Below are 23,320 nucleotides of genomic sequence, written 5' to 3' on the forward strand. Positions count from 1 at the left end.
TTTTATTTTTCTTTTTGTTGCCATTTGCTATTTTAAAGGCCTGTAATAATTTTACAAAAAAATACAAAAGATTCTTGAGTCCGTTCCCTCATCAGATGGAATTTTAAGAAATCAGATTTGTCTGTAGCAAACTCAAGTACTAATATGGATCAAGAAATAAAAACATATTTATTTCTAATTTTGCTATTTTCTTTTTTAAACAGGATGATGAAAGGGTAAGTATGTGATCATTTGCCATTCGCAGATTCAGTGTCAATGAAAGAGAACCAGTGTTCTGACAGCGATTTCTTCTTCAGTGCCCACTGGACCGGGAACCCAGCGTGGAGGACTGTGACTGTCCTGAAGGCAAGCCGGGACCTCCTGGTCTCCCTGGACCAAAGGTACGTAACGCTTTCTCCCTCTCTTTTAAAAGCTAGTGGAAGTAGTGGAAATAGCCAATAATGGAGTCTAGTATTTAATCCAGTCAACATAAAACTGTATGCAACACGTTTCTGGTTTCTGGCTCAGATTTAGTATAAATGCACTTGTTAGCATGCGTTACTTTTGATGTTGCACAACTTTTGAAACACCATTTTAAAATACATCACAAAATGCGCTTATATTCAATCCCGGAGATTTTGGTACAAATCTTAATTGTCAATCGGAGAAAAAAATAATTTATACACAACATTAAACAACTATTCTGACAGAGACATGGTCCCACAGTAATATAAAGTATGCAGCCATCTCTGTAATTGTATCTCATTCATTAAACTTGACATTGAAGGGAATTCTTGTCTTCTTTTCTGCCTGGTTGATACTGAATTGATTAAGGAGGTGAACTGAGTTCTCGTTGTTAATGAGCTCTCACTGGTCAATGCTTCGGCATGTGTCTGTACTCCGTAGGGTTTCCGGGGTGAGAGTGGGAAGGTTGGACCTCCAGGCCCTGATGGTAAGCCTGTGAGTACTTGTCACTGTCTCCTTGATCTTTAATAAAGAACATATTGTTTTTAAATAGACATAGACCTCATTGTCCAGTCAATTTATGACAATACACTCTTATTTATGAAGTACTATACATTTTTTAATTAAAACAACACCTTATTAGCCTCTGGAACACACAACTACAAATTATTTCTGATTCTATTCCATGGGGGAAAAAAGGATTTAAGTAACAGGATACACAGTTTCTTGACAATTAAGCATAAAAATAAGCATAAATGTAACATATGTATTTAAACAACAGTAACTAATTTGACTTCACGACCACATATTATACAAATAAATCAGAAAACCTTTTTTTGGCTTTCCGATACCTTTGGCTTCACAAATACCCATATAATCTACCCACTTTTAGATATTCCTCTCAAAGATCTTTGGAAAGAGATATCCTGTTAGATAAGATACTTAATGCAGCCTTATCTGTGAGATCGCATTCTTTGAAAGTGAACACAAACAAGCAATTTGAGAGGCAAAGTCAGAGCACAAGAGGACCACAGGGGTTGGTCTTTCCATCATTGTATCCAACAAAGTCAGAAGCATGTCGGATGTGTATTTTTTCTCTGCAAATGCATGACTGTTAATTGTTTTCTCAAAGGGAATTCGAGGTGACCCTGGAATGACAGGAGACGCTGGGCTGCAGGGGGAAAAGGTGATAATGTTGCAGTGTCTACCTCTAAAGATGGGCAGACTTGACAAACGTTCTATTGAAAAACTCAACTGAGCTAAGGAGCACAAAAATTAAAATGCTGGGCGAATCGGATTAACTTCATAGGTGGGGCACTACCACTGTAAGGAATTATGTCAGCAAATGTCCAGATGTACATTTTGGTGGTATGCTATGCAAAACATGCTGTGTGAGTCATCTTGTAAAATGATTTCTGCTAGACAAATGCATGTAATAAAAAAATCTAAATGCCTTTTGTTGTTTGTCTGTTATTCAGGGAGAAGCAGGCCTTACTGGGCCCAAAGGAGATCCAGGCCTAAAGGGCAGCAAAGTAAGCTGTCTTTTTCATAACATATTGTATGAGGATGTGGATATCCTGTCTGATTTATTCCCTGACCTGGTCTGGTCTCTATACAGGGTGACAGAGGAGAGCAGGGCCTGCCAGGGAAACCAGGGCCTCCAGGTCCACAGGTAAGGCTTAGAAGTAGCTTCTCCAAACCTCTGTGCTCTTCCTTAGCTCATTACAGTTCACGGCTTGAGCCCAACCAAGGTTTACTGCATTGTGCTGTTACTAAAGTTTAAAGCTGTATTTGTGGAGGTAATTTCACAATATTGGTTAGAGGAGTTGAATCAATGTATCATGACCACAGAAGTTCCATAATCAATATTCTAGGTGTTTCCTGTTATGGTTCGAAAATGATCTTTATTGATTCACAAATCTTACAGCATACGTATATGATAAAGCAGATAAACCTACTATGCTATACGAGCACATTAGTCATGGTGCTAATGAACACAATTCACACCAAAAGCACATCTTTCTGCCTATTTTACATCTGACTATTTCTTTTTTTAAATGCTGTCTTATTTCACTCAAGGGACCTGATGCTTCACAATTAAATCTGGGCACAATGGGAATGCCAGGGAAAAAGGTAAAAGTGAAACATACCTTCCATTAATAAGCTTCTGTTTGAAGATCATTCTCAATTGGTTGGCAATTTAAAATGTATTTTAAGACTTGACAGAAGAAATATTTCATGGAAATCTTGTTTGCTATTGCTCTTAGGGAAGTCAGGGTGAGAAGGGAGAGCCGGGACTTCCTGGTCAGTCTGGACCAATGGTAAGAAGACGCTTAGTTGTTGCTCATAATGATGGCTATATTGCTTAATATATTTTGCCCTGGATTTGTGTTTGTTTAATTTACTGCTATAACTTCATTCTGAAGTCCAGTAAGAGTGAAAGAGAATTATCAATGAGATGGCCTGTGGCCATTGGAGGTGGTGGCTCTTTTAAACATGGCCATGGCTCAGTTGATCTTACTGAATGGTCCAGGAGCTGGATTTCCTTCACATCCCACTAAGCAGTTTCAGCTGTGTGACATTACAGAATCATGTTTAATTTTACGCGCCGCTTACGCTGGTGGCTTAATGTTGTGTGTAAGTGGGGGATGTGTTCAGGCAAAAGTACTTCCAGGCCCTTGACTGACCATTCCAGATCATCTGTCACTACATAATATCTTTCATTGTTTAAGAGTAGTATGTCAAATCAGTTTGATAGAATCAATTTTAACCTGGTTTGGATTCATATAAAGTCTGATAGAGTTAAATTAAAGCAGATTATGTTATTGTGAATACTCTCATAAATCTGACAGCAGAAGCCCTGCTGCTCTCTGAGAGCATATGTACAAGTTTTATTTGACCTGCATTCCAATACAGTTCCTCTCTTATGCTTTACCTTGGGTCAGAACCTTTACAATGAAGCAGGTCTGTTTTTTCAATCAACTGTTCACTCCTGCCATTTTGTGCAAATGGGGGTGGCAGCCTAATTGCGGGAATTGCACTTGATTTGGCATGTGGAATACATAAAGATTTGGTGTTCAGCTACTCTACTCTACAACTGATTTATTCTGAAGAAATCTGTTTTTTCACGCAGGGGAATCCGGGAGTTCCTGGTAAAGATGGGTCTACTGGACCAGTGGGACAGAAGGTAGGCTGCATGTAATCCCCTGCTTCCTTGAGCAATGCACCGATTTTAAAGCTAATATGCATTCCAAGAAAATTACTGTAGTTTGTAGCTGGCTAACAAGGTCATGGAAAGTGAGTGGTACTTATTAGGCACAAAAGCCTCACATTTCCTGTTAAATACCAGACTGAATTTGCATTAGAAATCCTGTGAATAATAAGTAAGGTGCATGGAGCAGTTTTTTGCCCTTTATTAATTTTACGCATAGTTGAACTAGAACATTTCCTATCTAGGCAGCGCAATATCACACTTACATTATTCCGCATTAATGTTATGTCCAATGGTGTCATAAAGGCCAAACATCTTGAAGTAGAAGGGAGGACATTCTAACCTCAATTCCACTTTTTCATTAACTCTGAGGTACAAGTTTGATTATTTGTGAGAACACATGGTACTGGGAAAAAAGGAAAGGGCAAATACGTAATCCTTACTTGAAATAATTCATTCAAATTATTGACTCAAGTGCCATTGTAGTTAGACTGAATTCCTCCCTTGGATTAATTTAATTGTCTCTGTAGCTAAAGGTAGTCTTACATTTACCGTAGCAACTTTTTGTTGACACAAAAATCCCTGTCAGTTCTTAAATTCTCAAATGCTATTGTAGGTGCACAATGTGAATCTAAAAGACATGCAATGGTTACCAGAACTAATATAAAAAAATGATTATAAAGGTCAGACATTTGTAGCCAAATTTAGGATGCATAAATGTTAAATTACATAGTCCTGCAATCCACACTCACAGAGTGTGGGGATTATTTCTGTTTCTGCTGTTATGGGGAAATAAGGACATGTGTCTTTGTGCGTTCTCCAACCCCAAAGTGTCTGCTCCGGCTGGCTCTCCTCCTGCTTTCTGTTCTTACACAGATGTGGTGTGAAGTCTTTAAAAGCAATCCAACTGCGTGGGTTGAACACAAACAGTGGCAATAAAACCCTGTCCTTTATTATGAAACACATGCTGAGTCCTGCAGAATGTTTACAGAGAGCAGGTGCCCCTGTCCTGTCCTGGTTATGCATAATCTGTGCAACCACTCGTCATAGAGAATTGTTTGGATTATGGACTGTACTGGTTTTAGCTAATATCCTCATTATTTTACTTTACACTGTGTATGTACTGTGTTTGGACATAATCAAAGTATTTAACAAGAGATTACAAGATTATGTTAAGAACAGTCCAAATGCATTCCCCATCAGCCAGGCCTGACATACTGCTTTTTTAAATAAGAGTGGAGAGGAAGTGCCATTTTTTAACAGTTACAGGGACCATTCAGTTGTTATATTTATAGACCTACAGTTGTTGTGAAACAGACATTCAAGGATCTTCCTCTCTTGCTCCGTCAATGTAACAAGACCCACTCACTCACTGGCATCCTTATTATTAGAACAGTTATTGTATAGAATGTCACTAGATTTATCTGCCTCAAATATAATCTAAGTTCATTACAGGTATGTCATGCAAACATGTTTTCACACATTTCATGTTAATAATATTTAACCAAACAATTGTAATGGTGAATGATAAATTAACAGCAAATGTGTTGCAGCACATTTCAATCATGGCTATACAGTATCTAGACTTAATTGCTGGTACTTTCACTGAGGAGAATTCATTCTCTCTGGGATTTAGTTGAAGTAAGTCATTATTTATGTCATTATTTATTACTCACTTATTTATTCTGTTTAGCAGTGTTCCAGGATGCACAGGGGGTCAAAATATATGTGTAGCCAATACATCATAGGGAATAGGTTTGGAAAGATAGAGCCAGGTTGTGTGCTTGAGAATAACACATGGTTAACACTTCTGCTCTAAACCCGTGAGGGATGTCTAGAACATGATGTCCTAGGGCCTTGGGCATGAACTTGGACATCAGATTTACTTTGTCCTGTGGGAAGACTGCCTCATACTAGTTATCAAACACTAGTTCTAGAAATGTCTGGTATTCCCATAAAATTAGTAACAAGGTCAGCTAATTTAGCCTCAGATATTTGCATTGAGATGAAGAAGACAATCAGACAAGATAAAGTTTCAAAGTGGTAGAACTGCTGGAAATATGCTGCAACTTCCACTCTTTGTATTGATAAATTAGCCCAGTGACAGCTAATTTGGATAACTGCTTTTATAAATGAGTTGTACTATATAGGCTACGGCCTGTGTTGGTGCACTGACTACCAAAGTGGATCAAATTTCATAACAAAACAAAAAGCCCTCCAAAAATGAAAGCAGCTGCAGAATGGAAACAAAAGCATTCACTATCAGCATAGTTTCTTTGTTGGCTTTGTTCATTTCAACTAATTTTCAGGTACATTTATTTCAGGAGATGAACTCTTGTAAATGAAGCTCCTTATATGAGTTCAGGTGTGCAAAAGACAGAAGGCGACAAGAGAATTGTTATATTGTGGCTGGAAAAATGAATAAAATTATGCTAATATTTTCAGTTGCTGAAATAAGGGCTTATTTTGTGCATTGGCCCAATAGTGATTAAAAGCAAGTTTTAATATCAGTTCTACAATTAGCATTTTATAACTTTTGTATGAATATATGTTACATGTTACATATAGTCATTGCCAGGTCCTTCAGAAACTTTGCCAGTTGGGCAACTGAAATGATGGACACATATTGTAGTGAGCGTATTTTTCCTGGAAGGTTGGGTTTGAGGTGGTGGCAGTACATCCAATGGGAGATGTCAGTCAGCCAAGCTGAGATGCTTTCTTCAAAGCATAGCAGTGGCAAGAGAAACTGTGGGATGTAATGATGGAGCCAAGGGATGTAAAATTGTATGATGTATAATGTATTTTCAAGGCAAACCAACTGGTTAAAATGTACTAATTACTGTGCATGTTTGTATATGCTGGCCTGTGCTTGTGTGCATGTGTGTGTGTGTGTGTGCGCGCGCGCGTGTGTGGGTTGGGTGTGTGAAATGCTTGCACAAATGCAAAGTCGCTTGAATACAAATGGTATTCAGCATTAATTAAATGACTTTCATTTTGTTAACCTAGAATTCATTGAAAGGTCTTCTTAAAGTTTAATAGACTTCATTAAAGCTCCTGTGTTGATGGAGGAATATTTCATTAAAGAAATTATCTTGTGTTGCAAGTCCTATTGCACTTTCCATCTAACAAATTAAAACATAACACAACTTAAAACACTGCATCACAGAAATAGTTGACACTGGGTCAGATAAAACATTGGAAGCCATAATGGATATTCTGGATATCTGCTTACATTACATCTCCCTTATTCAGTTGCTCATAGAGGAGCAAGAGGCAGAAGCATTTGTGTGTGTGTGTGTGTGTCTGTGTGTGTCTGTGTGTGTGTGCATGCATGTGTGTGTGTGTGAGCAAGTATGTGTGTGTTTATCACAGAGCTCCAGTCAGGCAGTATGTGATTTGGGTACACCAATGCCACATTACAGCTACAGTCTATCAGCAAGTGACCATGACAGGACCAGGCCCATTTATTTCACTCACTGATGCGTTGAAATTGCGGGGAAATTAGATAAGATCAATGACAGGAAGCTATTTCTGCAAATTAAAACACTGGTCCCAGTGGAAGTACCTTTATTTCGGTGCTCTCAATAGGACTAGGGATGAAGTTGCAGCACTCGTCGTGTTCTCTTCCAATTTGTCCTACAATTTCCTAGACATCCAAATCCACACATGCTTATTATCCTCTGAGTTTATGAGGAAATTCTCAGAAAAACATGCTTTGTGCAAGCCTGAATAGGCTGTTAGGGCAGCCACATTTTTACGGTCTGTCTCACAGCCCCCTGTTTATAGGATCAGTGATTCTGTGCCCTTGTGACTCTGAGAGTCACTGAAGGCAGAGCCTTACTTTGCATGGACAAACACAGATGCCCCAGCAGGCACAGATCCTCCCAGAAAGAGGCTTCTGTAAGAGCAGAAAAATAGCAGTGCACAATGAAGAAACTCATTAAAAAGGAAAATGGAAAACAACAGTACAGATTAAGTTCAAATTGGTGTTTTTTTTTTTTTTTTCCAGATCGGAGCAGCATAGTTTAATAATGAGCATGCATTGTATAGTTTTTCCAGTCTTGCTCTCTGACCAGGTCATTGTATATTTTTTTTTATCCAGCTTGCCACTGTTTACAAATTCACTGTATCTCTCTCATCATCCATCTGCAGCTGGAAGCTATACACACCCCTCATATCTGTGTAGCATTCCAGGAACTATAGCATGTGCATGCTCAGCTGTTCAGGGAATACATATCTTCACTCAATTTTAAACAAGAAGACAGAGCAAACAACACCACCCAAATAAAAGTATAGCTGATTATGTTTCTCCCATTCCCCGTTTTATTCATGCAGATACTAGAAGACTAGATTACTTAGAGGTTTGATGTGGCATGCTGAATGAAAACAGATTTATTGGTTAGGTTTTTCATCTTAGCACAGTAAACTGAACCCCAGAACACACACACACGCACGCATGCACGCAGACACCTGCACACACACACACACAAACACACACACACATGCACACCTTCATGTGCAAACACACTGTAGTATTGCCATGTATGACATATATTTTACCCAGACTGCTTGTCTTCAAAGTACATTATGTTGATATATAACATGACTCTCTATAAAACATTGTTTTAATATGGTTGTCATACAGAATGTCTGCAAGACAAAAAAATATGCAAAAGCTCTCATAAAACAAAGTGAAATTCCCCTCTTTTAAATAATTTTGACATTAAATTGACAATTCGTCTTGTTCTAATTTCAAATAAAATTGTGTTTCTGTAAGTTCGTATGCCCAAATAATTGAGGAGCTCTGTTTTTGTGTAAGAACAATGACCTGACTCGATTCACCTATTACCCTATTGAAGATATTCTAATGTCTGTTAAAGCCATTACAGTTGTCAGTTAGGTTAAATATAATACAGAAGTGCCTAGTGTGTTTGTGAAAGAGAGCAGAAGAGCCGTTCAACTCCATCACACACTCAGTGGCAACAAAAAAAAAATCCCTGTATTACTGCAGCCTCTGCTTCCGTAGCCCACACTTAAAACAATAAAACCAGATGGTACTGAACAGTCACCGCATAATACGCCCACATTAAGATAAATGTTAACTTCATTTGACTAAGAAACCTTATCTGTTTCTTTCTCTGCCACATTCAGAAAATAGTTTTCTCATACGAAGCCTGTGTGTATTGAAGCTTACATATTCATTGCAATTGAATAAATACTGACAAATCCACTTCCGAGCAAGTTCAAGTGCATGCAATGAATCCTCTGAAGATATCCTTTTAAAATTATGGTAAGCAAGATATAAGTGGTTACAAAAGAAAAATGCAGTTCATAGCGCTGATATTTGCTCTGTCAGTATGAGAAGAATGTCAGACTGTTCATGATAGAAAAAAAAAGGCTTTGATGGTCTCAATTTCTCAGCTGACATTCGGGAAATTACATATTGTGTGTGCAAATTAGAGTACAGTTCACAGCGCTGTTCCTAAACAGTACTGACAACAAAGACTGTTAGAACTCACAATCATGAAAAGGATTTGTCCACCAAAATAGGACGCCAATGGGTCGAATGTATATATAACTGCTGGCTTGTAATTTGGCAGATTATAACTTTCCCTTTCTTATAATTCATATGTAGATAACATCCATTATGTCATCCGATTTTTTTTAACCAATCTTGTTAATTGAGTTTAACACAAGATGTATGTTGTGGAGATGTATGTTGCTGTGCTATTTTCTCACAGAGTGCATGATTAGATATCTACTTGGATGTTTGTAAATTTCTGCTGGTTAGTCAAACATTACAATTGTGTTTGTGTGTGTTGTGCTTAATAGTCCTACACTAGTTACATAGTCCTGACATTCACGGTTGACTGTCACTCATTCCTTTTAAACGATAAAAGGTCATGTATTCTGTAGTCTATCATAGTATTTTTCAATGTGTATTGTTGTATTTTATAAATGGTGATTTGATTTATTTACCTGTATTATAGATTATTTTATTAAGACACAGTTGAATGATTATGTTACAATTGACTGTGTTCTCAGAGCACTGTTAAAAGGAATTGTATATATAAGCATGTTTATTTCACAAATTTCCATTTAAGACAAATTTTTGGTGAATTAACACAGAAATGAGAGAAATGACCTGTCACCTGAAACGGGTATGTTTATGGGAGTGGTGGGAAAATTTAGCTACACAATATTTAATCATTCCTTCTGCACTGGGAGTTGTACATGTGAAGTATAGGAGGCTTCTGTTTACAGAGAGTAATGAGCCACTGCTTCAAATGATTTGTTTGAGCTGCTTACACCGCCAATCCATTTCCAAAAAAAAAAAAAAAAAAGGTAACAGAACTGGTATCCTTCATTACAGCAAGGTCTGTGATCTAAAAAAGATCTACAGAACAGCATAGCGCTTATAAATGTTGACCTGCACGCAAAAGCTTGACTTTTTGAAATCCAGACTTTTTGAAATCCATCCATTGAGTCCTTGAATAGTGTACTGTACTTAAAATCCAGTTGTATGAATGGATAATATAAGGAAAAGTAATGATGGGGTATTTGCCATATATGATAAAACAAGTGTTAGGTCCCTGGATAACAAGGATTTGTCCCTGGGGATCATATTAGTTCATTCTCCTCTTTAAAACTTCTCCAATAGATGTCCAAGTCTTTAGATATAAAAGACTGCTGTCTGGGAAATCGCTTAGTACACTAACAATATAATTGAAGTCCATCTGCATTCTCCACTGTTACTGAACGAGCATCTGCTTCTCATCGTCACCATAAACACTTGATTAATGTGGTGCTTAATTCCTGCTTCATGAATTTTGTTTTGAGGTGAGGAGGGAAGGTGGATCTAATTCTTCCACATAAAAAGATATGAAATGACGTGCATTACCTCAGATTAACAGCGTGCCTGAGCATTATTTCAGTCTTGAACATGGCTAAAGTAAACATTAAGCTCAATTGAGATTTACGAGCCCACTTTTCATTTCAGTGATGTTTTATGATGCCAACAGATGCAGTCTTTTTCTAGCCATCTTAAACTTTTGATTTTTAAAAAGTTTAGGTCTATGTTTTCATATCTAAGCATTTATAGCATTTATAAAACAGAGCAAATGTAAGGGTATTTTCCTCCATATCAGTGATTGATCTAGGTATTGATCTAGGCCCGTTTTATACTGTAGACCCCATTCAATAAAAAAATAAAAAAAACATATTTATACTTAATAAACAAATGCAGAAAAGATGAAGCTTAATCTGTGTGTGAAACCAGCTGTAAGGATATTGCAGTGCATTTAAAATGGTGATATCTGTTCTATTTTGTTTCAGGGTGAGAAAGGAGAGACCAGTGAGCCAGGTGTTAATGGACAGAGAGGACTTCCAGTAAGTCACGATTTAGAACATTATCTTTCATTTCAGCTTAATGAATCGCTGGTTCATTAGGCCTGCTGTAGACTCGTCACGCAATACCGCTGCCTTTCGGCATGTCGGTATATAACAACGGAACTTTTGCATATTTTGTTCACAAAGTTGTTTTGCTGTCTCCTAAAACTGGTAAAAATGGAAATGAGTGAGATACAAAAGGAACCATAAATAAGGTAATGATCCAGATAGTAAAGGTGTGACATTGAAACGGCTTGGTAGTCCAGTGTTATTTGATGACGGATTCTGGTTAAGGGCTTGTTTTGTTTGATATTATTGATAAAGGTGCTCCATTGGAAAGAGAGCTGCCCTGAGTTGTTGAGTGTTTTTTCACTCTACTGCGGGCATGTAACACCTGATCTCCTCTTCCACACATACCCTAGCAACACACTTCATAATAAATATACTGTGATTGATTGATTTTCCCATTGCTGTAGCACTAGAAACATGAACGCTGTTTGCTGTGGAATTTGACTGCATTTTCAAGTATGATTAAAATATAAATTGAATTTGTTTTATGTATCTAATGGAATATTTACGCAGTACCATGTTTATTAACATTTATTATTCAGGAGAAATGTCTAATGTGGGAAATGTGTGAGAAAAGTAGCATTCCGTATATATTAAATGGTAAACAGTTTTTTTTTTAACCATAACTTACAAGCAGTAGTAAAATGTGAAGCCAGCAAACTGGCATTCACAAAGCGTTTTTGATATTTTTCTTGTCCTTGTAGGATCATACTATTTTTTTGTAGACAAGTTTATGAAGCCACTTAAAAGACATGAGAAACAATTGAACTTAAAATAGCCACGCTGCTTGTGTTGATGGCACTCCAAACGTTGTGCACAAGCAACCACAGTGTTTACTTGCCCGGGTACACTGCTAGCGTGCACAGTGGCTCCAAAACCCTCCTCACCACTCGAACAAACTTCTGGAAGAAGTCCTGAAAGGGAACCATGGCAACAATGTGGAGCAATAATTGCCCCTTCAGTTTGTTTGTTTACCTCTTCTGTATGTAATATTGGGGCCCTGCCTCACATGTACATTCAGTGAATGCTGTAAATGATGATGCAGACTGATTAAAAGAATTGAAGTTCTGGATCACTGAAGCGATGGCCTTCAAGTCATACTGTACGTTTTAGTTGTACTGCAGTTGATTTTGAGCTGCTGATCTCAAATTAGAACATGGTCCTCCTCCCTCCCAAATGGATGCTACTGTGGTTAGTGTGGTTTGGTTCTGTTCCAGGCTAGTTTGCTGCAATGGTGACACTCAACCATGCAAACATGCGGGATGGATTTTAGCCCTTTGCACCAGGGTTAGTCTTGAATAGTGACTAACCCTAGTATGCTCATTGATGACTGGATTAGTTCCAGAGAAAGATTTACCACTATGTGTTAAGAAATGACATAGGAGAGGCAAATGGGCTAGGCGGTTCCCTAAACATAAATTACTCCTAGAGAAAAAAATGATTTATAATGTCTAAAGCAATGGGTCCCCAACAAGCAGCTGGTTTGTAACTCTCACCAAGCCCCTCTAAATTACATTAGTCTTTCACACAGCTTTTTAATGTTTAACTTAATATACAAAAGTGTAACAAAAAGGAGGTAGTTTAAAATATTTGTTACTTTTCATCTGAAAAAAAAATTAAAGAAAAAATATAGAATTTTATTTGGCCAAAGGGAAGGTAGCCATACAGTTTTGAATAAGGACATAAAATCTGTATTCAAGTGTTTTTTACATTGCTGTCACCTTTTTGATAAAAACTGCTGAACTTCCTGATTGCCTGACATAGCTATTGAGGATTAACAATACCAAACTTAAAATGCAGTTTATATTGAAGTTTTGGAATGTAGCTGGGTTTTGTGTAACAGACTTTGTATTGAATGTTAAGAGGAAATGGAATCAAGTTAAGTACCTAAGAGCCATAACAGGGAGCTGTAGGGTTGAGTTGAGGGGTTTATTCCGTATAACTGCTATGGAACATTTGCTGTAACTTTAAGCTCATTGCAAATTTATGTAAATAACCGTTTCAGTTCATTGACTGTATCCTTCATTATCTTATATACCACCACTGCTTAATCCGCGATGGGTAAGAATTCAATAAAAAAATCACCTTTTCTGAAATTCCTTCTTTAAATTTGAGGAAAAAGCACTGTAGTGGTTAGACTGAATTTAGATCGATGTCTAGGTCTGAGCATTTCCAAGGAACTAGTTTACCATGGGGACAGCATATTAGAGTTTAAAAGCCTCCATTTCACAGCAGAAGCTACCTTCATCCTCCCTTGAGATTGGCAATGAATAGAAATCAAAGGAATTCATATGGGTCTGTAGGATCAAATAAGTCATCATGGTGAGATGCACATCAAAAGAGCTGCTCTGTACCCTTGTACTCTTGTCCTTTAACACCCACCTACCTGTAAGTGCGGGCAGCCTCCATCCAACAAGCAACGCTCTTCTCCCCCCCCCCCACCTCCCCCCCCACCGCCACCCCTACCCCCCTCCCACTCCTCCTTGTGGAGACAATTTCTGATGAAGTTAATTACTCTGAGACTACAGACAATAAGGGCTGAGAGCGGGCTCTGTTTGGGATGGCGCTTGTGTCCTGATTGCTAAGTGCCGGGCTTGTTTTTATGAGTCCCCGTGGAGACGGGCTTTCCTGGGGCCGCGTGTGCGGGTGCTGTGCTGAAAGATTACGGGTGCGAAATGGAGCGGGTCCCTGCGGGGCTCGCTCTGCTCCGTCCGAGGAATGCATCGCTCCTCTTTTTGTTTCCTTCTAAAGGCTACGGGCCGCGGGAGGAAGGGGATGATTTTTCAGCCTAAATGTCATCGTCCCTCTCGCCGGGATATTATTGCGCTCTCGTTTCACTATTGGCTTGCGTGGTGTCTTTTTTTTTTTTTTTTTTAAACCAGGCCTCATTATTTTGAGCAGCCCTTTTCTCCACGTCTGAGAACAGTGCAAATGCATGGCATTCTCTGGAAATTTGAGTGGGATGGAGTGCCTAATATGTTATTATTATTATTATTATTATTATTATTATTATTATTATTATTTCAGTTTCATAATCTCAGCCATCAGTGTGCAAGTAATTAAAATTTCAATGCAGTGTCTGCGTCCTTTTGCCTGATGAAATCAGGGTTATTCAATGCACTCGTGTATATTTCCCTCATAAATGCTGTCTGATTTTATTGCACAAGTCTGTGACTGGCATCACTGACAGTTCTTCCTTCAAATAATGCTTTTGCCAGACATTCCGCTGATTAAAATGAAGTAATAGTAGCTATCATTTAACAGCTGTAACTAGGGGAGGAAGTAGTTAGAGAGAAAGAAAAAAATTGGGGTAAAAAGGATAGGTATGCATTGAAAGTCCGTGCTCATATTGTTGCCCTGCTCACATTGTGAGCACGATGTCACTGTCCTGTGTCGTCTCCAGGGATACCGGGGTTATCCAGGGGAGCCTGGGCCAATGGGACCTCAGGTAAGATCACGCTGAATCACACGGTGCATCAAAATAATTAAACTCTCTCATGATGCTTGGCTATATTTTTGGCAACCATGGGTAAAATGAGTCTTTCAATTTTGGTAATTACAATTTTAACATTGTTAACCAGACGTGTTTTGAGGTTTTGAAATGTTTTTACACTCGCTGTGAAAGGGGGATAAAGGGACGCAAGGACACAAAGGATCCGAAGGCAGAAAAGGACCTCCGGTAAGGAACTGAATTTATGACATTTATTTAACCTCTCCAGATCACCTCTGTATAAGTAATGCACTTTCCTGAGAACAGCACTCTGTCAGCCTTCCCTCTTTCGCTGTCAGGCCATCCACTGTACTTGATATGTTATAGTGGACTATGAGCTATGAACTGCATTATCATATATATAACTGATGGATGTGTGCCCTGTGTTTCTGTACTCTTTCTATACAGCCATTTTATAGTTTTATGTACAGCTCTGTACTGCATACAGTACATTTTTGGAAACATCATCCAAGTGGTTTCGAATACATATCTAGATATTGTCACGCAAAAAGACAGAAGGCCAGGGGTCCATCTCAGGCAGTATCTCTGATTTCACATATCTGCTAGTGAATAGATGTGAAACTTTGAATTGCACAAGATTTAACAAGAGTTTTCATTATTGTAAAACATGGATGGATGTGGGACCAAAATCACTTGAACAATCATGTTCATTGCAGGATATCAGTGTACCAATCTATTGCTGCCCTCTGCTGGAATATTAACAGTAGTGCAATTTAGTTTTATGTTACATTCTTTTTAGGGGAAAAAAAATTCCCTGTGAAAAATGTATATACATTATTTAACCCTCCTATTGTATTAGGGTCCGTTTTGATCTGTTTTCAAGTTAAAATATGTCAGAAAAACCATATAGCTTGTTTTATTAGAACCAAACTTCACGATCACCTAAATAATAATCATATAAACTATACAAAATAAGTGCTTATAATTGTATTCAGTTTTGAAAGTCTGTGTAATTTGTTTTTTGAATTGTTATGGATCAAATTTCCTCCTCCAAAAAAGAATTATGAGTATTTCTGTTGATCAAATTTGACCCAAACACGATTCTCCTTGGAGTGCTCAAACTCGTGATATCTTCATGTCAGAAAATGACAATATATCACGGTCCTCAACTCCTTATGAGAGGCAATACAGAGTACAAACTCAGAACATAATTAAAATGACCCCAGGGCCCAGCAGATATGCAGTATCACATGTCCAAGATAAAATGTCCTTTTCACTCAGCCTATTGAGAAAATTGTGCCTGAGATGATAAACATGGAATGGAGCTGCATGTTAAACAGTAGATGGAAATTTCTAGAATACCTGCATGCTTGCATGGGGCTTTTGCTTCTAGCTGGACTGTACAGAGCCAGTAATGAGGCTACTGCCAGCTTATGGATGCCGAGTCAGGCCAGACTATTTTCCAAGCTTCTATGTCACTGCAAACCTTTCATGTCATCTCAAGAGTTATTTGACAGTTATGAAGAAAGACCTGCTTGCCTTGAGAAAGATAAACGTCCTCCCATTTGAGATGTTTGGGACAAATGGGTGGAGTGCTTGCCAGGTATCACAATCCAGTGCCAGAAGTCACTGTAGATAATGTCTGTTTCAACTCCTGACTGTCCCTCTAGGCCAGTGGTAACCAGCACTGTTCCTGGATATCTACCATCTGAGTGTATATTTTCACTCTAACCCTAACAAAGTGCACCTCATTCAACAGTTGGGAATCTTGTTCAGCTGCTAATTAGTAGAGTCAGGTGTTCCAAATTAGGATTGAAATGAAAACCGACCGGATCATAAAATACGAGAGTAAGAGTAGATGCTATGTTTGAATGAATAATAAGTTGGTTATGAGATATAACTCATATATAGAATATTGCATTATTATTGATTTATGAGTGTTTTGTACTGTTAAAACCTGCCAGTTCAAATTTTACCTGCTAAAACAAAAGGTGTGTGCCAAGTTCTAACACAATAGGAAGGTTAAAACATCACTCAATTTTTCACTCATTCTTTAGATACACTTGCATGCAAGTAATTCCAATTTCCAATGTATTTATTTTTATTATCATCAAATATTAACAATTATAGTTATAGTTATTTCTATAGTTATAGTATTGCTGTAGTTAGTTGAAAATAGGTTGAACGCGTGTGTTGTTTGAATTGTGTTATATCCATGGTCATAGTCAGGTGTCTTTTCTTTTTTTTTTTACATTTAGGGGATCCAGGGCCCCCTGGGTCCACCAGGACTTGATGGACTCAAAGGCCCAAAGGTTTGTTGGTGAAAACCATTTACTGATCATTCATTAGTTCATTCTTTCTTAACGGGATAAAATTAGCTGGGGCTAAGAGCGAAAGGAAAGGCTTCCTGAATAAGCGAATGGGCAGAATTTACAGGACGTCATTGGGCGATATGCACGTCACCTCTCTCCATTAGAGTGAAGTGCCGGGCTCTAATTGAAGCTCTCAGCGTACAAAGGCAGCTCATCACTGCCTATTAAAACCATCCACTTGTGAATGACATGGCGCAGTGGGTGGCCCTGTGCGTGTGTGTGATGTGTTTCGTCTGGTCTGTGCGCAGGGCAGCCCAGGGGAGCGTGGGGCCACCGGATTTCCTGGCCCGCCGGGACCCGGGGTGCGTACCGAAGAGCGCGGCCGGCCGAGTTCGTTCAGGGCGTGGCCCTTTCCCGTTCCGCCCTTGCGTGCCTGTCTGTTCGCCCGGTGCGAGCCTGTGGCCTCTGAGTAATTTCAGCAGAACATTCCACACGCTGAGCCAGCCCTAGCTGCTCAGAAAATGAGTCATTTAGGGTTCAGCTGCCTCCGGATTTTTACCTCCTGCCTCCTCTTGCTCAGTGGTTGGCTTCATTTTATGAGATTTCTCAGTTAGCTCTCTTATATCTTTTAGCATTTTGCAGGAGGGCTATTTAACAATTGCTTACCAATATAAAAAATGTATTTTTTTCCCAATACATTTGTGAAACTGTAGTTTCCAATTGGTTTAAACTGAATACATTATTTATCAACTGTCAGGAAATTATCTACTATCCTTATGAGCCTTGCATCAGTAGTCTAATAAGTTCAATACAATTTATGTTTTCATGATCAGTTCCTGGTGAACAGTTACTTCCAAAAAATAACATATTTTACTACTAAACAACTATATTTAATATGAATCATACTTGTCTGCTGTTCAACTTTACCATACAAATACCTTCTGCAAAAACATCCCTTCCCCTAACTCCTCTTGGTGTAAGATCTATCGATGCAGTATTTGATTTTAATATTAGCTAGACTCCATAGAGGAGGTTACTTTTTTGTCTTCTCTATAATTCCGCAATTCCAAATGGACTGAGAAAGAATATTGTGAAATCTATATTCAGCACACATTTTATAACTGCTATTGGCTACTTGTTCAGGTGAGACATGCTTAGTATGCTGTACTTTCAATAGCACAGTGATCACATTACCTGCACTCGGGGCTTCTGGTGTTCGATTTATGTCACATTTGTCTCCGGTTCCATTTGCATGACAAAGATGGAACATGGATATGGCTTTCACCCAATAAATTGTTCAATCAAATCAAATTGTTAGTGTAGATTTACTTACCATGTGTGATATTTGAGTTAAACTATGCTGGCTAGTTAATAACCTAACAAGCAATCTGTAGATAAAATACAATTATACATTATGAGAAGGAGGAAGGAAAGAGCAGGGTAGAAATGGTAGGAGGATGATGTATGTTTGAGGAAGATTGCATTTATGCAGTAAAATGATGACAGTCAAGTCCCTGTTTCTAGTTTACTCAGTTTATAATATCTTTTTTTTTTTTTTTAATGCAAGTGTGTTTTCAATTGGCCCCAACAGTTTTGTGTGCAATGAAGGATATTTAATATATTGTTTCTGGTAACTTGTCAACTTTACAATGGCTAGTATAGGGACATTCCTGATAAAAGTCTCATCTTGAGTTTTACAGGGTTCTCAGGGAGAGCCGGGGGAGCAGGGAATACCAGGTGCTATGGGGATGCCAGGTTTTAAAGGACAGAAGGTAACATCCTGGGAATTTTTTATTTATTTATTATTATTTTTTTTTTTACAAAAGTCAAAGAAGAGAGAAATAGGCCTACATTCAATCAAAAATTGTTCTTGATTTGACTTACAATTGCTCATGACATGAACTGCCAAATTAATATTCAAAAAATAAATAAATAAATAAATACATAGAGTTAACTATAACTTAATATAACTTGCAACTAATCTGAATGGCAAATGTGAATGGATTTATGAAGAATAACATGTCATTCTGATGGCAATCCATAGAATTATTGCACATGATTGTGAAAAACGATTATAGTTTGCCATTGTTTACTAAGTAGAATACCCAACAGAATAAGTTTCTTTGCTGTGCTAAATGGTAGATGAGTATTTCATAAGGTTTCATGTTATTTTTCAGGGTGAGATGGGAGAAACTGGCCCCAAGGGAAGTCAGGTATTATCAAACTTATGTTAGATTTTACTCTTCTTTTGTTGTTTAAATTTGGAACGTTGTATACCAGTTGGAGATTCATTCCTGAAGCATTTTGTTTTCGGTATCTGGAACTAAAATATGTTGCTCAATTCCAGACCGTTATGTAGCTTCCGGAGTACAGAATTATATCCAATTAAACACTTTAGTGTAACGCACTGTTCAAACTGAGGTCAAACGCCTTCTCATGATAGCACCAAGAGGTGCTTCACTGTCTGGGCTCATTTTCAGTGTTTAAAGGCTAACAGCAGTTCCAGCTCCATCTCACCCTCACCTCCTGACAACCCTGAATCACCCAGTCACCAAGCTTGAAAAAGAGGGAAACGGCCACAGAGAGGTCACAAAGGTTAACCCCGAGGAGCATATTACCAGCAAAAAAAAACAAAAAAAAAACTATTTTTGGATTGTTTTCCACCAAAGCTGAGATGCACAGTTTCCAGAGTAACCTACTGTGCGCTCAGAGAAAGTGCTGGGAAACCTTGACAACCCAGGTGTCACATACTGGACTGGCTGAGAACCTGCAAAGAGCGGGTTTGCATTGTGTGGTTCAGTTATGAGGCCCTGATGGAAAAGAAAAAAAAAAACTTGCATCATCCGCAGCTCTGTCAATACCCCGAATGAATAACAGGAGTGCACTCAATTTTATTTTTGCTTCGAGCCTTTTCACAATGGCTGCAGATCCTGTGGTAGTAATTGGAGCGGACGGCATGTCCCGAGAATGCAGGTGATACGGTTTTTAAAGGTCAGCGAGGCTCCGGCGTTGCTACTTGCCCGTGAATGCTAATGGTAACCTTTTGTGACGGCGCTGCTCTCGCGATCCTCTCGTTTCAGGGCGAACGCGGCGGTGAGGGAGTTCCTGGGGCCCCCGGCACTCCAGTGAGTACTCCTGCACCCCTAAATCTACGCGTGGCGGCGTCTCGTATGCCCATCACAAGACGGGGAGATTCCTTCAAAGCCCCAGGCAGACAGAGCGGTTGGCCGCCTGGGATGATGTACCGCGGGCCTATTGGCCCAGGCGACTGGGCCTTTTTTTAAAAGCTTTAACATGAAATGTCACTGACTGAATTCACATTACCGCTCCTTGTTTTAAGGGGTAATGTTGCCGTCGTTTCTTCTCTCCAGGAGACAATTTAACTCAGTAAAATAAAATACAGTAAATGGATAAGCCATTATATGTGCAATTTCCTTATCCCTCTGCACAAAGTAGGATGTTACTCTGCAGAGGAATTGCTCGTTTTATAGGAAAAGAACAACACTGATGCAGTGCCATCAATCAAACAGACTTGGACCTTTATATAAAGAGGTGCATTTTAACAGGCTATTTCCTTCGTGCAGGGCGAAGCTGGGCTCAGGGGAAGCAAAGGAGAGGTTTGTTGAATTAGATTGATTTAATCCATCTCGCTCAATTTTACCCGAGGACTCCCATTATCTCTGCTAAACAGTGCAATACAATGGAAGTGCATGTCTCACAGCAACTAAAAGCACAACCATTAGCCAACGAGGTGAAATCAAGCCACATTCAAATAAAAATTGCATGCACCATAGAACTGTATTCAACTGAAAGTCCACGTGAATGCAATTTGTTACCTGGGGTAAATTAAGAGCACATCCTGGATTAAGAGACTGAACTGGCTTTATTCTCCGATTGTTAGAAAGGCACATCAGGTGACATGGGAGTCAGAGGGCCTGATGGGAAGACGGGGGACATGGGCCCACCCGGAGGCACTGGCTTGCGTGGCCCCCCAGGCCAAGATGGGCTCCCGGGGCAGCCTGGTGTGCCTGGATATCCAGGGAAGCCTGTAAGTGCTGCTTTTGTTCCTGGAAAAAAAAGGCATTTAACCTCCAGACTGCCCTTAAGCATCCATCTCCTTTACTTTTCAGGGAAAGCCTCCTTCAGATGAACACTTGATGAAGCTTTGCAGCAATGTGCTGCGGAGTAAGTGCTGCTTTTTCTTTTTCCGGAGCCACATCAGACACTGCATATACTGTTGCCCTCTCAATGATTTATGCTGGACAGCAAAAAGAAAACTGCCCGCAGCCAGAGTTTTCAGTTTGAGCAAAATGTACTGATGCTGAAATATATAAAACATTTTATGATACATTAAAGGCATAGCTCACTTTCTTGGTTTTAAAATATTATTTCAGTTTTAGTGTTTTCAATTGGCCTTGACAATTTTTCTGTGCGATAAAAAATATTTTACATTTTTACAAAAGGTTCTGTCAGCTTTACAAAGGCAGGTATAGATCATTTGAGGTTTAAGGTTTAAAGCAGGAAAGTGTACTTCAAGTAACTTCAAAGCAACTCATACAGAAACATAGTACAGTATTCAACAGGAAATCACATTATCTGTACTGGGGCACACAGTAAATTTAGTAAAGTAGTAAGTACCTCAATTGGCCGAACAGAGAAGGTTACACTTGCAACATTATAAATACTGCTACTTGTATGACTGTGAAAGGCAGTAAAAAAATTTTTTATTAAGCTTAATCTCTGAAAATGTTCCTTCATTTATTAACAGAAAATTAAGTGCATCATTTTCAGGCAAAATTATGGGTGTGCTATTGTCTCAAAAATAATTTAATTAATGTAACTGATCCACAAATAAATAAATTCAGCTGATGTAGTCTAGTTCTGAGTCTAGGCCAGCCAATCAGATTTCAAGACATCCTTTTGCTAACGCCCACATTACTCTGACCAATCGCAGCACATTCAGGATTGTGTTGTGTAGCGCAACTGCTCAGTTGGGAAGATTGTTGTAATGGCTATCTCTTTGATCAGTGAATGAAGTCCTCAAACCTTGAACCAAAGTGAAACCACATCATCTTATATTTGTAGTATTATTTTTTTTAAAAACAGTTTTTGCAGGGAAAATGTAGAACCAGGGGATTATAATAAGACCAACATTCTTGCAGTTCGTAACAATTTTAATTATTGATGCATAGAATCATCCAGGAAGGGAGGTGTTTAGCTGGTAGGGTAGCTCCACCTTGTTACACAAGAGGATTTCTTATAGCCAATCAGAGATCTGCAGTTTGCTAGCTGTATAAGGAGTTCAGTCCGTTCATTATTTATCACTCATCAGACCCATGCAGAGACCACTTGAGGGGCACGTGTTCAAAGTGAGAAAAGGGCACACCAACCTTGAAGAAGTGTTTTATGACACCCATTTATTGTACAGGATATATTTAACCAAAATAAATGAATGAAAATGAATGACAGCAAAAAATAATAAAACAAATGTCATTTTAAAAAATTCAGTCGGGAACATTGGGCACTTGAGGCAAAGAGGAAGGTACCCAGAGACTCCACCCCTGCATGTTCCTGTCATTCATTTCATCATTGTTCATCGATCACTATTAAGTGTTTAAGGGTTGTCTTAGTGGAGCTAAAACTGTAATGTAAAATGTGAATTTTCAACGGGTTCTCTGTCGTTCCCTAGATCAGCTACCTCAGCTGCTGCAGATTATGGCACCGAGTAGCTGCCCTTCGTGTGAAACAGTGCGGGGCCCCCCAGGTGAACCTGGGGCTCCAGGTCCCACGGGACCTACTGGCCCTGCAGGGTACCCTGGCAGGGCTGGCTCTCAAGGATACCCTGGGTCCCCTGGCATGCAGGGGCCTCGGGGAACCAAAGGTAATGCTACACATGCAGGAGCATGCTGAACAATGAACACATCAAAGTGTAATGTGGAACAATCACAATATGCTGTTTGAAATACAGTAACACATTGTTTCCTCTATAGTCACAGTTTCCGCTGTCATGATGATACATGTTTTTCTTTTCTGTTATTTCACATTAAAAACTCGAGGAATACAGAAAAAATAACATTTTAATGAATTGCAATTTTTACTTTCATTACTTTTTTGAATTATAAATGGTGAGATGGAAATGGATATTTGAGATTCGATGATTTCATTATCTTTCTGCCAATATTTTCAGTTCCTGTTCCATGTTTGGTTTTTGGTATACAGGTGATACTGGGCCAAGGGGACTCAAGGGTTCCAAAGGAGATAGTCATATAGGACAGCCAGGCCCACCGGGACCAATAGGTGAAGAGTCCTTACTAACAGTCTTTCCATACTTTCACCAATGCTTGAATTGTACTTTGCCTATATTACCAGCGTTGAGTGTGATAGGTTAATAAAGCCTTGTTCCTTGCACTCATGTTGGTAACATGCACCTTGTGGTTTCTACCT

The 23,320-nt window shown here is 38.9% G+C and overlaps 1 protein-coding gene across 1 annotated transcript in view; it reads left to right on the top strand.

Moving 5' to 3' along the window:
• Window positions 1–23,320, top strand: part of LOC135253657 (collagen alpha-1(XXI) chain-like) — a 29,828-nt gene that overhangs the window by 3,240 nt on the left and 3,268 nt on the right. Inside the window, exons 6-27 of the mRNA XM_064333234.1 lie at window positions 204–215; window positions 297–380; window positions 886–931; window positions 1,587–1,630; window positions 1,923–1,976; window positions 2,063–2,116; window positions 2,524–2,577; window positions 2,712–2,765; window positions 3,578–3,631; window positions 10,991–11,044; window positions 14,517–14,561; window positions 14,739–14,792; window positions 16,823–16,876; window positions 17,185–17,238; window positions 18,577–18,648; window positions 19,054–19,089; window positions 19,957–20,001; window positions 20,461–20,493; window positions 20,778–20,924; window positions 21,007–21,061; window positions 22,566–22,757; window positions 23,096–23,173. Coding sequence (XP_064189304.1) covers window positions 204–215; window positions 297–380; window positions 886–931; window positions 1,587–1,630; window positions 1,923–1,976; window positions 2,063–2,116; window positions 2,524–2,577; window positions 2,712–2,765; window positions 3,578–3,631; window positions 10,991–11,044; window positions 14,517–14,561; window positions 14,739–14,792; window positions 16,823–16,876; window positions 17,185–17,238; window positions 18,577–18,648; window positions 19,054–19,089; window positions 19,957–20,001; window positions 20,461–20,493; window positions 20,778–20,924; window positions 21,007–21,061; window positions 22,566–22,757; window positions 23,096–23,173 — 1,375 coding nt within the window. The remainder of the gene's footprint in view (window positions 1–203; window positions 216–296; window positions 381–885; window positions 932–1,586; window positions 1,631–1,922; window positions 1,977–2,062; window positions 2,117–2,523; window positions 2,578–2,711; window positions 2,766–3,577; window positions 3,632–10,990; window positions 11,045–14,516; window positions 14,562–14,738; window positions 14,793–16,822; window positions 16,877–17,184; window positions 17,239–18,576; window positions 18,649–19,053; window positions 19,090–19,956; window positions 20,002–20,460; window positions 20,494–20,777; window positions 20,925–21,006; window positions 21,062–22,565; window positions 22,758–23,095; window positions 23,174–23,320) is intronic.

Source organism: Anguilla rostrata, chromosome 4 (genome assembly GCF_018555375.3).
Source record: "Anguilla rostrata isolate EN2019 chromosome 4, ASM1855537v3, whole genome shotgun sequence".
In the NCBI taxonomy this organism is placed as follows: Eukaryota; Metazoa; Chordata; class Actinopteri; order Anguilliformes; family Anguillidae; genus Anguilla; species Anguilla rostrata.